Source organism: Thunnus maccoyii, chromosome 6, assembly GCF_910596095.1.
Source record: "Thunnus maccoyii chromosome 6, fThuMac1.1, whole genome shotgun sequence".
Taxonomy (NCBI): Eukaryota; Metazoa; Chordata; class Actinopteri; order Scombriformes; family Scombridae; genus Thunnus; species Thunnus maccoyii.
The window spans coordinates 30,012,785-30,027,532 of NC_056538.1; the positions used below are offsets into that span (position 1 = coordinate 30,012,785).

Below are 14,748 nucleotides of genomic sequence, written 5' to 3' on the forward strand. Positions count from 1 at the left end.
TTCTTTGATTATAAAGTTGTCATTGATCCAGAATGATGCATCAAAGACTCCAAACTGGTTTGAAAGGAGTTTATAATTGAGGCAGATACTAACCTCTACAGCTGAGTTATTATGTTTTACTTCAGTTCAGTCATTGAGCTCCACAGTGGAAATGAGACTGAAGTAAAGTAGTTCAGTGTAGGAATGACTGTGAGTGTTCATCTTTTCTTGTCTGCTTCAAGCAGCTTACATTGATTTCCCACCTGAACAGGGACTTGAACCCTGGACCCTCAGATTAAAAGTCTGATGCTCTACCGACTGAGCTATCCAGGCTCTGCAATTCTTGTTTACTGCTCTTAATGACATAAAAAAAGACAGAAGATAAATGATATAAAACTCCTCTTTGTGAAGTTTAACTAACAGTGTTGTGCCAAAGTTCCAGCTTGATTAACATGTTGCATCATTTCCTTGATTTCTTGTATGTGAACTACAATGACAGGTATTGTACTGTTCTTATAGACATTTTGCATGTCTTTGAGATTTACTGAACCCATGACATCACAAATCTTGAAATTCCATCGCCTGAACAGGGACTTGAACCCTGGACCCTCAGATTAAAAGTCTGATGCTCTACCGACTGAGCTATCCAGGCTCTGTTTTTTTATTGCTTTTATGACAAAAAAACAGGAAGAAAATCAATTATATTTAAAAAAAACAAAAACCTCTTTGGGAAGTTTAACTGACAGTGGTGTTCAAGAGTTGCAGTTTGATTGATGTTCATGTTGCATCATTTCCTTAAAGTACATTGATTTCTTGTATATCAACTACAGAGTACTATGACAGGTATTGTACCGCTCTTGCTGTATGATATGTAGCATGTTAGCTTTTTTGACCTTCATCATCATGCATCTTAGAACTTCCATCGCCTGAACAGGGACTTGAACCCTGGACCCTCAGATTAAAAGTCTGATGCTCTACCGACTGAGCTATCCAGGCTCTGTTTTGTTTCTTCACTTCTCTTTATGACAAAAAAAATAAAGAAGAGAAATTATACTTTATTGTTTAAGTAAATGTCAAATAGCTTAACTGAATTAAGACTTCAACTCTTGACTTCAACAGTGGAAATGAGACTGAAGCACAGATACTGACCTCTACAGTTGAGCTGTATTTTACTTCAGTTATTCCACAGTGAAGAGAAGGAGTTCAGTGTAGGAATGACTGTGAATGTGCATCTTTTCTTTGTCTGCTTCAAGCATCTTATATTAATCTTCCGCCTGAACAGGGACTTGAACCCTGGACCCTCAGATTAAAAGTCTGATGCTCTACCGACTGAGCTATCCAGGCTCTTTCTGCTCGTCTCTACATGTTCACTTCTCTTCCTGACATAAAATGTGAAAATTACCTAAATTGTAATTTTGGGCCATAGCAAAGCTCCAGAAAGACACATGTAAAACAGATTAATATAGTGTATATACTGTGTTGGGAACCCAGCTCCTGTGTGTAAGTGAGTTTCCTCTGCTACTCCAAATTCCTCACACAGTTCCTCACAAAGACGTGCACATTACTTTGATTTGTGACCCCAAACTGTCTGCAGATGTGAATGTGAGTGTGAATGGTTGTCTGTCTGTGTAGCCCTGTGGTGTAGACTGGTGAGCTCTCCAGGGTTTATTCCACATCTTGCCTGCTGCAGGGTGGGATGGGCTCCAGAACGCACTGGGTTTGGATAATTGGCGGATGTTGTCTGAATGCAACAGATGCTAATCTGTACGCAAAGACAAAACAATGCTAAAACAATGAAAGCCACAACAATGATAAATGTTGTCTGAGTGCAATAGATGCTAATCTGTACAGTAAGACAAAACAATTCTTTCCATCTCGAGTACTGAAAAGGGTTGGTTTGACGTTTAAGTGCTAGATCTGCTGCATCGAAGCAACATTAGTGAGAAGAAATACACAGAAGAAAACTGCAGCAACCAATATATGGCTATAAAAGCTGGACAGTAGGCATTTATTAAGAAGATAAAGGCATGTTTCTGTATTCAGGTTTTGTATTTTCTTCCTGCAGCCTTCGTTTCCTCACCTGGATGCTCTTCCTTCACCTGAAACTACGAGACAACTGTTCAAGAAGCACCGCAACCAGGTCAGATTTACCTGCTACACACAAACATCTGCAAATAAGTTTTAACTTTAACCTTATTTAATGCATCATTGGAAAATGACTTTATTCCCAGAAAGATTAGACAATCACAAGAAGTCATTAAAATGTCATTTCTGTGTGTGTTTCATTGGACATTATGTCTCGTGTTGTGAACGTTTCCTGTTTTGTGTCATCAGAAGGGGTTTTGCAAACCAGTGCATCTCCACAACCTGCTGACTGAGGCCATACAGGGAGGAGGTCAGTGATGTTTCTCTGTCTGTTTCTTCCAAAATTTTAGTTACAAGTCATCTCTGTGTACAAACTTTGTGCAAAAAGCAGCAGCAAAAGATTCTTACAGGAACAAGAAAATAAAGACATATCTGATTTTTACAGTAGTTATTTTTTTTATTATAGTATCAGGCTTTGCTGTGATTGATCTGCAATCATCATATATCACAGACATCTATATATCATCCAAACTGTGAACAAAAACTAGAGCTGAGTGGTTTGTTTTCATCTGCTGAGCTCAGGTTACATTTCTCACAGTTTTATTATTTTTTAAAATCTTTTTACAGCACTTACGTTCTGTTTTAATGATGTGTTTTTAAGGCTCAAGGTTAGGATTAGATTATGATTGTTATATTAATAGTTCTCATTGGTACGACTACTACATGTCTGTGAAACACATCGGTGGCCTTTTTTGTGAAGCATGTTTGACTTCACAGATTTTTAGTGTCAGATCTCATCTCCACACCCCCCCCTCTACTGAAACAGGCTGTTTGGGGTTAATTAACACAACAATATCAATATTCAGGACACTCGTTACCTGGCAGAGGTGCTGATCACAACACTTACATGCTACATCTACATGTAGCAGCATACAAACCTGTTGACGCCTCATGTTTTAACCCTTATTTTAACCGTAAAATTCACCACATGACTACATTTCCGTAAGACTTCAATATAATGTTTGAATGTAATGATGCACTAACGATCCTACTTGTTGTGTTCAGTGTTAGCCGGCAGTGAGAAGAACTTGTCTCTGGAGCACTGCAAGAGCCTGGTGGTCCTCATGGATGTATCCTTGAAAAAGATATTAAAAAACACACAGTTTTGGAGATTAAAACACAAACATTCATGTGTCCGCACTAGCAGACACACCAGCCAACCATGAAGCGAAGAACTGATTGAATTATTTCCTGGATCTGTCTGTGAGGGGTTTAATTTGGTGGGTGTAGGTGCACTAAGTCTACTATAAGTGTAGTAAGTTTAGGTAGTTTTGAGGACTGCAGGACAACACTTAGCTACTTGCAGAGCCTGGATAGCTCAGTCGGTAGAGCATCAGACTTTTAATCTGAGGGTCCAGGGTTCAAGTCCCTGTTCAGGCGATGGAAGTTTTAATCTGCATGAAACAAACAAAAACAGGTGAATGAACTTCACTCGCTGGCTTCTATATTGAACGAGTTAATTTCTGTCTCATTTCTAGTGTGGAGCTCAGTCACACATTGAAGATCTGTATCTCTCCACTGGATGAGGAAAAACACAGTAAGTTGAAAGGTCATTTAGCTCTGCCTCTTCCTGCCAGCTAAAGCAAGTCCTGCAAAAACTACAAGTAGCAGCAGTAGCTAGAAGTCTTCCCTCACAATTAGTGATTTAGTAATAAATGACATCCGTTGGAGGCAACAGTTTCCTTGACATGTGACACAACACATTTGTTGACACGTCCGCCACTTAGCTCATTTGCATATCGAGATCCAATCACAGTGTGGTCGAAACTGAGAAAACAAGAACGTGTTTTAACAGCAGGTGTAAATGCAAAGATCCATGGATGGGATGTCATTATCCAGATAACGTATCCAGATACAGATCACATGTAAATACCTGATGTAAATGGGGCCTAGAAGTCACGATCCGTACCTCAATTTCCTTTCAAACTAGTTTCCAGTCTGTATTGTGTTCAACCTGGATAAATAACAAAAAAACATTAACTGTACTCAAAAAAGTCAGTCAAGCAAAGATGGTGAAGTGGCAGCGATAGGAACAATAGGAAGTTTAATTGACAAATTGCATAATTTCCTTAAAGTGCATTGATATTTAGCAGGTATATGAGATTTATTTGCTGACTAAACTTCAGTTGTGACTCCTGATTGTTTTTGTCTTGACTTCATGCAATTTAAAACTTATCTCGCCCGAACAGGGACTTGAACCCTGGACCCTCAGATTAAAAGTCTGATGCTCTACCGACTGAGCTATCCGGGCTCTGCTTGAACCCTCACACATGCTGAATTCTCTCACATTCCCATTTTCAATCTATTTAATAATGTATCTTATAAACACACAAAAAAAGCAGCAGATATTTCAACTCAAAAAACAGAGCAAGTGATTCAAGAACCTCCATATTGAAATTCACAGTCAACCAGGAAACGTCTGCTGATGTTTCTCAGAAGTATGACCACATCTCTGTTACTGTTTCTTCCTGTCACAGACACAATGTTGCTACTTGGCTCTCCTGCAGCCTTTGTTGTCTCTTTCACTGTACTGAAGGGGGATAAACATGTTGGAAGTGATTCTGCCATCGTCTTCCTTCCACCAGAAAGCTTTTGTGCTGGAAACATATTTTGTTTAGGCTGCCAGTCGTTTCTGTGGAGCTTTCATTAGTTTACAGTAATTATAATGCTGTCTTAAAATGAAAATAACCTAATACAGCAACTATACTTGTCATTAATCACCTGCTCAGTTGTGATATTTATGAGTTGAGATATTGTTTAAATTTCCTTGACTTCAGTGGTTTTTTTAGACTCAAGGCATCGCTCAGCTGAGCTGGACGGGGTTCCAGAGTCTGTGGGAGAAGATCAGTAGGTGGACGGTAAGGTTTGACAATGCACCATAACGCAACACAAGGTTAAAGTAAAGGAAGCTGTGTGCACGAATCTGCCTGTGGACAGATGCATTGGCTGGATATTTACAAATAATTACTGATTGTCTCTGTTTGTCTGTTAGATTTGCAAAATTATTAACAATTTTATATCAGGGATAAACCAAAATATATCAACTAATATATCTAAATGTATGATGTCCAAGATATTTTCATTCTCAGCCCTTCCTTTCTGTGCACGTCTGTACACTGAGACAATATTTTAAAGGGGGAGATAATGTGGTTAATCAATAATATGAATCCTTCAAGAGTTTATTCCAACAGCTCTGCCATTTTCCAGATTCAACTCTATAAAATCATCCATGTTATATTCTTACGTTGCTCAGATTATCACAATTCCCTTAATTAAAACAGAATATTTGCTTTACATTGATAATTTGTTAATTGTAACATACTCAAGAAATTTCCTTTTTTTTACCTCTGTGTTCATCTGCAGTTTAGTCAGCGATGAGACAGTTAACTGTACATAAACGCTCTGTGTGTCAGCAGTATTTCATTCATTAGTCTGTCTTTAATCTCCTGGCAGGATATCTTCCTGGTGTTTGACAAGAACAATACGAAACGCCTCGAGTATCAAGAGGTGGCTCCCGCTCTGAAGGCAGCAGGTAGGACTGAAGACACACGGCGACATAAATAAATAAATAAATAAATAAATACATATTTCATTACAGATTTATCATGTTTAATACATGTGTGGCCTCTGTTAGATTCTGGTTCCAGAGTTCAGGTTCCTCATCTTTCAGGGAATACCAACAGGGGGAGCCAAAACACTTCTCTTTACCTCTTTATCTCTGCTTTTTAAAGCTTTCCACATAGAGGTGGAGGCACTTTATTATGTTTACTATTATATATTATTATGATTACTTTGACCACATTCAATTTCAGATATAGTCACATATATATTTGAATTGTTTGAGCCACATATTGAATCAGCTTTATATTTTGAGTTTCTTGTCCTGTACTCTACTTTTGGTGATGAGGTGACACTTTTCTTTATATTCATGCATTAAGTAAGTTTACAGTAAAATAATGTAGTATCTCTCAGGACAGTTTGTATATAATAGGAGGGTTCCAGGAGTTAAACTATCGTGATGAGCGTCGGTCAGGATGCGTATGAAGGAGACAATGAAAACTTGAATTCACTCTCAAGATATTTATTTAATAATGTGGATTGTAGAAGTGTACGGGGAAAAACACACACATGGGTCTATATCTGAAAGAAAGGAAATACAAGATTAAATGAACACAGAATATTATTCTCATATCTTTAAAAAGGAAATATTGTTTCAACAAAACTAAGGATAAATCGTGGTGCAAAATAAACTTCTTACCAATTCTGCCGCCACCGTGTAGAAGTGAAAGAATGAATGACAGTGAGGAGATGTGTTTAAAGAGGAGTAGAGTGCACAGGTGAAATAAATCAAGATAATGAAGAGTAAACCAACCAACCAATTAGTGAGAAGGAAAAGGGACGGCAGGAAGTCAGGTGATGGAAAAGGAAGTAGAAAAAATAAGGCAAAATTAGTGAATCTTTACAACAGTTTGAATTAAATAAATTACAGAGTACAAATGCTGGATAAATGTGAGACCATATGCGGTAAAGAGTCCTTTGTTGGTGCACTTAAAGCTATTATAGTATTTTAAAAACATTTACATCTTAATAATCTAGTGTGATTTTTTTCCTCTCAGCTTTCTGAAGTCAAAAAACTTACACCCATCACTGGATTTACCTCCAATCAGTCACTCACTATGAGTTCATTTTAAATGAGCTACTTTGAAGTAAATGTTTAACTTTCTTCCTTTGTTCACTCATAACTTTCTGGGACTCACATGCTATAAACCCTGACACATTTATAACAGTGTCTACATACATGAATTTTAATATGTGAGGTCACATGACTGTTGAACGTCTCAGAGGAGAAAATGTCTCTGCATGTGTCAATTAAAGAGACTTGGAAGTGATGTGATCTAGGTTTGTTTATCTGCTCTGTCTCTGCTTCAGGGATCATGGTGGATGATTTAGTGATGCAGCTGGTTGGACTGAGATACACAGAGGCGGACATGACCATCAGTTATCCCGGCTTCCTGTACCTGCTGATGAAACTGGAGAGCATGATCCGTAAGAGAGAGAGAGAGAGAGAGAGAGAGAGAGAGAGATGGGGAAAGAGGGAATGGGTGATTGGTTGGGAAGAAAACCAAACGGAGAGGAGCTGGATGCTACAAATTATAAACATTAACATGTTTAATTTGCATAAATGCTCACATCCACATCACATGTAAATTATATATCGTTTTCGTCCTCTTTTGCAGACAAATTTCAAGCGTATGACATGGTGGGAATGGGAACTGTAACCATCAACTACAGACAGGTATTAACTTCTCTCTTTATCTGTTTTAACTGCAAAATGTACTAAGATCGAGTTAACAGGTGTGATATATGTTAAAATACTTATGACACATTCAATAGTATAACATGAATTAATTTAATAATAATAATATAATAATTGAATTAAGTTTTCTCTTCTCTGATTGGTTCCAGTGGCTCCACATGACCATGTACAACTGACCTGATCCGCTCTGACGACTCGCCAGGATTTCCTTCGTGTAGTATTTTTGTAGCAGTTTTTTTAATGCTTGATTTTCATTGTGTAGTATTAATTTTTGTTCAATTGTATTAAAGTTAATGTACAGTTTAGTTCAGCAGCAAACAAAAAAACAAGATTTGTACTTTTGGACTTTTTGTGCCATTTTTCCTTTTGTACATCGTCGTCATATAGTCAAACAGTAACAGTGGAAACTGAAACAAACGATGTCAAAGGTCAAAGAAATACGAGCTGCTGTGAGGAAAGTTTATGATTCACTGTGTTGGTGACACATTAGCAGAAACTTTGATGTAACATTTCTCAGCCTCAGTTAGAGATATTAGACTCTCCTTCCAGTCTAACATGAAAATGAATAGGCAGCCACGATTAGAGCTTCAAGCAACAGTTATATTGATTTATCATGTAGTCGACTAATCATTTCAGCGTTTTTCTCCACTATGCATTTCTTAAGTGACAAATAAAACTTGCTGGGATGAGTTTAAAGTTATGGTCTGATTTACAGGATGCTTTAAACATGTTTGTAAAAATGTATGTAGCGGGTTTTGAACTCACTATTTCAATTTGTTGCTGGCTTTTTTCAGCATAAAGCTGTTTGAATAAAGATTATTGAAAGAGTCAAAGTGTGTGAAATCCTTCTTCTCCAGTTTATTGAACAATATGTTAAATTATATCCTTTCTTCTTAGATGTATTCACCCACTTTAGAAACAAAGGTCAATGGCCAACAGAGTATATAAAGGTAAAAAATACAATTAAATGACAAGTAAAAGAACGAGATGATCCTTTCACTCTGGTTCATTTGCTTAAAAAGTTGATAAAAATTGGTTTCTGTGTTATCTGTCTGCTGTGTGTTGCAACATAAGTCGTCTTGCTGTGTCTGAACTTCAAAACACACGAGTACTGTCATGAATAAAGACGTCTTCCTGACGTCACCCTCTGATCTCAGACGCTCTCCGTCACATATTTGTAAGTCATAGGTCACATATTTGAAAGCATTTCTACAACTGTTTCTCTTCAGTTTGATGTTTGCTGCTGCTGTATGTTTATGGGATCTGTTTTATTGGTTTATGTTATCCCGTCTGTTTCGCTTCCCTTTCTCTAAATTTTCATATCACAAGGCCTTTTTTCGCTCTCTTGAAAAATTGAAACTGATTATTCATCCACTAGCCTGGTTATGTAGGTTTTTTCTCTTGCAGCTTTTCTACGGGGTCTGTGTCTGCCATGACCTCAACCACGGGGGATATTTTGAGCTATGACCCTCTGTTCTGTACTAGTGTTTGGTATGTGTAAATATCCGTCTTCCAGCATCATTCTTTAAAGTGAGAACAGTCAGAGATACACATACCAGAGGCTGTGTGTGTGTGTGTGTGTGTATGTGTGTGTATGTGTGTGTATGTGTGTGTGCTCAATATCCTGTTGTGCTACCGCTGTGTTGGTTCAGTCTGTCTTTTAGGACAGCATGTGATACTCATACGTCAGCCACACCCAAACACTTCTCTTCCTGTCTGTCTCCTTCACCTTTCAGTGTGTTTTATTGGAGTATCACTGAACATTTTATTTCTCTTGCACTCTGCCTTCTTCGTCTGATCCCACAGGAACTTATTTATATGAAAATAAAAGCCAGTGTCAGTATACGTACAGTGAATTGCGTGGGCTCGACCGGCGGTTGTGTTGTTTTTCTTTTCAATCTTTGTTTATTGGTTTTTCAGAGGATACAGTTCACGTTGAAGAAGAGTTACAAGAAACATTGTTTTATATGAAAGTAGAGAATTGTAAAGCATCATGTATAAACCCCCCCAACACAGAGAACAAAACCATACATGCACACGTGGTTTTTCCATCATTCTCCCACCCAGCTCTTACTTATAAATTCCCCCAAACACAGAGAACAAGTCACGCCGCCTGATTCGTCAAATAGCACTTAGCAGTATTAATAACTGAAAGAGTATGCACAAAATAAATAAATAAAAAGCAGGAGGGTATTAAAGAAAAACAGATAAACAAGTAATGGGCTAAAAAAAAGGAGCCCAGGGTAACAGGAAAGAGTTATGAGTCTAAAGAGAGAGTCTTCAGTTTATCCAAGTATTGTGTAATTGGACCCCAAGTGGATTTGAATTTCTCAGGAGATCCCTGCAGCCAAAACTTAATTTTCTCCAATTTTAGAAAGAACCAGTGTTTGTTTTTACAAAAACATGAGACCAAATCCTTAATGTAAACATAAAAGGCCAGATCACCCAAATAAAAGGCTATAAGTGATTTAAAAAAAAAAGGCTATTAATACTCTGACTCACACCAGCAGCAGTTATATTAAATCTACGCTGGTCTCAGTGCAAGTAAATGTCACACTGAAAGGGTCAAATGACAAAAAAACATATTTTCTCACTTACATATACTGGTATATATTCATGGAGATAGTTGAATTTGAGTTATTTGTCTATGAAATGTTTGCTGCCACGTCAGTGCAACGGAGGTGAATGAACACATCTCTATCCAGTAATACTGTCCCTGTTACACTGTCAACATGTTTTCATAGGGACTATTTCTTCAGAAGAGAGTAGTTCAGATGAAAACTGTTGACAGTACAGATACGTCAAGTCTAGCAAATAAAACCCAAACTTTCTGCATTATACCACCAGCAGCTGATTTAAGTGAACCAAGCATTGAACTTTCAAGACGTGCAGAGACAATTTGGTTTATTTTCTTTTGTTTGCTTGTTTTTTTTTTGTTTTTTTTTTTTTTTTTTACAAAAAATCAATTTGTCATCATCTAACTGAAAATATTTCTTGCAGGATGATGAAATTTTGTGGTTTTCATTGGAAAAGTACAAACTGGAGTTAATAACAGAGAGATTGTGTTCCTCACACACAAAACACAACAATAACTGAGTTTTTGTGCCTCAGCATTCATATCATCACCATGAATATCACCAGCTACATTTGGAAACCAACTTCTCTTTGCCTCTTAAAGAAATAGTAATAATAATAATAATACAGACCATCTATACATTTAGTTTAGTTTAGTTTATTTATTTGCACAAGGTTATAATAAAATATTACACAGTAAAAAAGTTATATCAGTTGTGCAGGAGGGGAAAGTCCTCGCCTTCATTTCAACAATTCATTAAAAACATACTGAGTCATAAAAACAATCAAATAGACAAAAAAATGTATATCAGAAAAGACAAAAAAAAGAAAGAAAAAGTGGCTCTTTCTGTATGAGAAGGGACTCAGACTGTAATTATGACTCACGTCTGTTGTGACCAATCACAGAGCTGTTAGTAGTAGAGCTGCAATATATGGCGTCACATGACAACATCAAAGCTTAAACACAGTTCTGCTACAGTCTATATGCTGCTACAGGCGGCGGTGACACTAATCGACCCGGACAGCCTGAGCATGACCTACTTCTGTAGGTGGCTCCTGCAGGCGGGACAGACACCCTCCAAACCAGCCCGAGCCTCCACCTGGCGGATTTAATAGATGACACCACCGTTCAGACCTTTGTTTTTATTTTATGAGTGTCAGTCCTCTGGGTCAGTGGTTCTCAAACGGTTTGGATCATGACCCCTCAAGGGTCACAGGCTACACGTGAATCATCTAGTAAGGATTGATTTTCTCCTGTTCAGGTTGTTTCTTTTTTTTTAATTATCAGAAAAGGAAGAAAGAAAAAGTGAGAATAAACAAAGATGATGGAAATATTTTAGGTTCCTTTCTGATGATGCATCTTCATCAGTGACTGGCTTCTCCCTTTAACTACCGATCGTCCATTTCTGAGCATTTTTCACTGTGCTGTTTGCAAAAGTTTCCAACGTGTGTGATTGCTCCTCTGGTTGAAACATGGGTCTGTAGGTGAGTAACTGCACTGACTGTACAACATGGATTTTGTAGTACAAATACTGTGTTTCAGCTACATTTTGCTGCACTGTCACAATGTTACACAAATGTCACACTTGGAAGCTACCCACTACAACCAGAGTTAACCTCTGACTATTAAGGGTTTATGATTAACTGAAGCAGTTTGGAGTTAAGAGCTGCATCCTTCTGGTCACAAACTGCTCTCTTTAACGCTTTCAAGCAATGCTCATGTGGATCTCTTTCTCTTATTTCCTTGGATATGTTGAGTCATGCAAAAGTGACTATTCTCAGGTCTGAACTGTCACACAAATTAATAATTATATCGTTTTTATGTAAATGGCTGAGAGAGAGGTTTATTAGATGAAAGAGGACTGTCGGTTGGAATTTTAAACATGGCTGTAGGTATCGTGTTGTTGATCTGATCACTTTGGTCCAGAGAATAAGTATTTGATGGGTTGTCATCAAATTTTGTGCTGACTGCAGAGGAAATGTTGGTCAAACTGGTGGCCATTCATGGACAACGCCTCTCATCCACTTCGTGACACTCCGGCCAGGCAGAGGAGCAGCAGACTCATCCTGCCTCTGTGTAACAGGACATCCTTCTTGCCCACCACCATCAGACTATAACTCATCCCACCCCCCCACCCCCCCCCCCCACCCTCAAGCACAGACACACATTATTCACCTGGACATTTGCTCTTTTGCACAACCAGCTCTAAAATAGCATTTGTAATTTCAATCCAGTAGAATTTGCAGTTTATTGTCTATTTTTTATAATTATTCTTATCCCTTCCTTTATTTGAATGTTTATTCTTGTTGTGTTATTTATTATGTGTATTGCTATTGCAGCTGTAACAATAGCAATCCCCCCCCCCCCCCCCCGAGGGAGATTAAACTTGACTGACTCTGCAATGCAGTCAAATTCTAAACAACAACAACAGAAGGACAGCTGAGCAATTATAGATTTATTTTTTATTTATGTTTTATTGTTTCAATGTCTCACGTTCAAATGTTACATTAATATTCATGAGAGGTCTGTGGAAGCTACTGGAGACCCTAGCTGAAGACAAGTTGTCAATACACGCACATATACACAGAAGACAAACGAGATTACCTTCAAAATAAAATACTCTGAACTTCACTGAGGAAGGGGGATGGATTTACAGAATAACCAGACTGACACTTCTACCTATCCAGTGAAGCTCTAGTGGTTAAATTTATAGTAAAAGAAGCCATTAGATGAGGGGAAACATTTAGGGTTTTTCAGTGATTTATTTCAAAATAAAATGAAAAACAAATTCCTCTTAATTTTATTTTATGGTTTTTTACTAATATAATTTAACCTGTATGTTCAATGAAAATGTGTTTTAATTTAAAAAAAGCGAATAAAGTCAGAGTAGCCTAATTTTGTGCTGGATAGAAAGAAAAAAAGAGTGAAAACGGACAAAACAAACAAAAATAAAAATACAGGAAAAATTTAATTAAAGGTGTAAAATAGAAAAACATGAGTTGGAAGGAAGGAGGAGGAGGTCGGACAGGGCGCCAAGGGAGGGGACGCAAATGAGTGGGACGTTTTTTTCTTGTGGTTTTGTCTTATTGACAGGTGTGTTTGCTTTTATACAGATTTTGGACGCGTTCTTTACGTTTTTCCTCTCTTTTTTCCCCATTTACTTACATGGGTTTTCATCTGGTTTGATTTTCAAAGCCTTACCGGTTGGTCAGCTTTCACCCGACAGCCACCAGACTTCATGTGCCACCTCACGCCATGCCACCAAACACTGGATTGAATGGCACCATGACCCCCAGCTTGCCAAAGACTGGGAGAACTTTATCTGGGTTGGAGGTCCCGATGTTGCATTTCAATATGAGTTCTTCATGTTTGAAGTTCTGGGATTGGAGGAACTATTATTACACTTTTTTTGGGGGGGGGGGGGGGGGGGCTCTAGTCTAAAACCTCACCTAGGACACCAACACAGTCACGTCCGGCCCTGGGTGACAGTGTGGGCCACACATGACGCACATATATAACTTTGAAAAGTGATACCGGAAGCGTCGCGCCTCGGTGAGTCAAGCTTACCGGTGTCGCTGCAGCCTGTAGGAGCGGTCGGTTCCTCCCAGCAGCCACACCGCTCACAGGGAAAGCTTTTCTTCTTTCAGCAGCAGCAGCGGGGTTTTCTGACTGCACGCACCGGATATTCAACACATTAAAAAACACACTCACGACTGAAAGCGGCGAGAGAAGAAGGACACAGTCCTGGGTCGTGTATCCCTCCCCATCCCGCCTCTTTGATTTCGGGCGTCGTTGCTTCTTTTTCATTTTCATTTTTTATTTTTTGTATTTTCCTGACAGTTTCTCTGTGGCGCACTCAGGTTTCTTTTGCTGACATGGTAGATTATCACGCTGCCAATAACCAATACTCGGCTGGCGGTCCACCGACCTACATGGAGCAGGAGAATGACTGGGACCGGGACCTGCTGCTGGACCCGGCCTGGGAGAAACAGCAGAGGAAGGTAAGGGAAACCAAAGTCAGGCCCAGCTGCTGGGCCGAGCCGAGCCGAGCCGAGCCGGGCTGAGAGGAGGCGGCGGGCAGAAAGAAAATGGCAGGGGAGGGATGGGATGGGGAGTGGAGGTCAGAGACCGAAAACGGGCCTCGGCTTTCCTCTGTAAAGCCCGCAGCTGCTCCACTTTCTACCGACTCATTTTTTCTTCGCAGCCTGCCTCTCCTCTCCTCTCAGCCCGTCCCGAGGCTCCTCTCAATGTCAAGCTGTTTCATTTCACTCCGATTAAAAGCTGCCTCCCTTCTCTCCAATTCGTCTTTCCACTGTGAATGAAAAAGTAGTCTGTTGTACGTGCAGAGCCCTGTCTCTCTCTGTGTAACGTTAGCTGCTGCTTTCACTCTAAGGTATTTTTTCTGGCACCTTTTTTTTTTTTTTTTAACCCCCCCTGAGCGGAAACAGGGCGCCACATTGTCGCAAAAATCAAAATTGTAACTGTGCGGACATTTGGCGCTTGAAACAAGATAACCAAACGGTGTTTTCTGGAAGCTTTAGGGCGTTATCAATCCTTCCTGTCCCACTTGTCTGCCTGCTTGCTTGGCTGGCTGGTTGGAGGCCAATAAGACTGGTGAGGCGAGTTTCTGCTGCTGCTGCTCACTACTGGAAGATTTGACCGATACGGTGGTTTTCAAGGCCGATATATATATATTTAGTGTGTTCACATTAAATCACGTTTGTAAGAAAGA

At 39.1% G+C, this 14,748-nt stretch overlaps 2 protein-coding genes and 6 non-coding genes across 11 annotated transcripts in view; 3 read left to right on the forward strand and 5 right to left on the reverse strand.

The window, feature by feature from the left end:
- The window catches only part of zgc:85932 (uncharacterized protein LOC405875 homolog), a 28,506-nt gene extending 20,238 nt beyond the window's left edge, over window positions 1–8,268 (forward strand). Inside the window, exons 13-20 of the mRNA XM_042415019.1 lie at window positions 2,045–2,119; window positions 2,314–2,374; window positions 3,130–3,194; window positions 4,914–4,982; window positions 5,578–5,656; window positions 7,054–7,170; window positions 7,362–7,420; window positions 7,591–8,268. Of these exons, the coding sequence (XP_042270953.1) occupies window positions 2,045–2,119; window positions 2,314–2,374; window positions 3,130–3,194; window positions 4,914–4,982; window positions 5,578–5,656; window positions 7,054–7,170; window positions 7,362–7,420; window positions 7,591–7,617 (552 nt within the window). The 3' untranslated portion in view covers window positions 7,618–8,268. The remainder of the gene's footprint in view (window positions 1–2,044; window positions 2,120–2,313; window positions 2,375–3,129; window positions 3,195–4,913; window positions 4,983–5,577; window positions 5,657–7,053; window positions 7,171–7,361; window positions 7,421–7,590) is intronic.
- Window positions 240–312, reverse strand: trnak-uuu. The gene has a single exon. It is a non-coding gene; the product is annotated as a tRNA-Lys (tRNA).
- trnak-uuu lies at window positions 559–631 on the reverse strand. The gene has a single exon. It is a non-coding gene; the product is annotated as a tRNA-Lys (tRNA).
- trnak-uuu lies at window positions 903–975 on the reverse strand. The gene has a single exon. It is a non-coding gene; the product is annotated as a tRNA-Lys (tRNA).
- On the reverse strand, window positions 1,251–1,323 carry trnak-uuu. The gene has a single exon. It is a non-coding gene; the product is annotated as a tRNA-Lys (tRNA).
- trnak-uuu lies at window positions 3,432–3,504 on the forward strand. Its single transcript has one exon. It is a non-coding gene; the product is annotated as a tRNA-Lys (tRNA).
- trnak-uuu lies at window positions 4,303–4,375 on the reverse strand. Its single transcript has one exon. It is a non-coding gene; the product is annotated as a tRNA-Lys (tRNA).
- Window positions 8,269–13,582: 5,314 nt separating the features above from the next.
- The window catches only part of actn4 (actinin, alpha 4), a 56,709-nt gene continuing 55,543 nt past the window's right edge, over window positions 13,583–14,748 (forward strand). For 2 of the 4 annotated variants that reach the window (XM_042413929.1, XM_042413926.1), the window contains exon 1: window positions 13,584–14,017. In XM_042413929.1, the coding sequence (XP_042269863.1) occupies window positions 13,892–14,017 (126 nt within the window). In that variant the 5' untranslated portion in view covers window positions 13,584–13,891. Of the gene's footprint in view, window positions 14,018–14,748 lie in introns of all 4 variants that reach the window. The other 2 variants (XM_042413927.1, XM_042413928.1) reach the window with 2 other exon arrangements.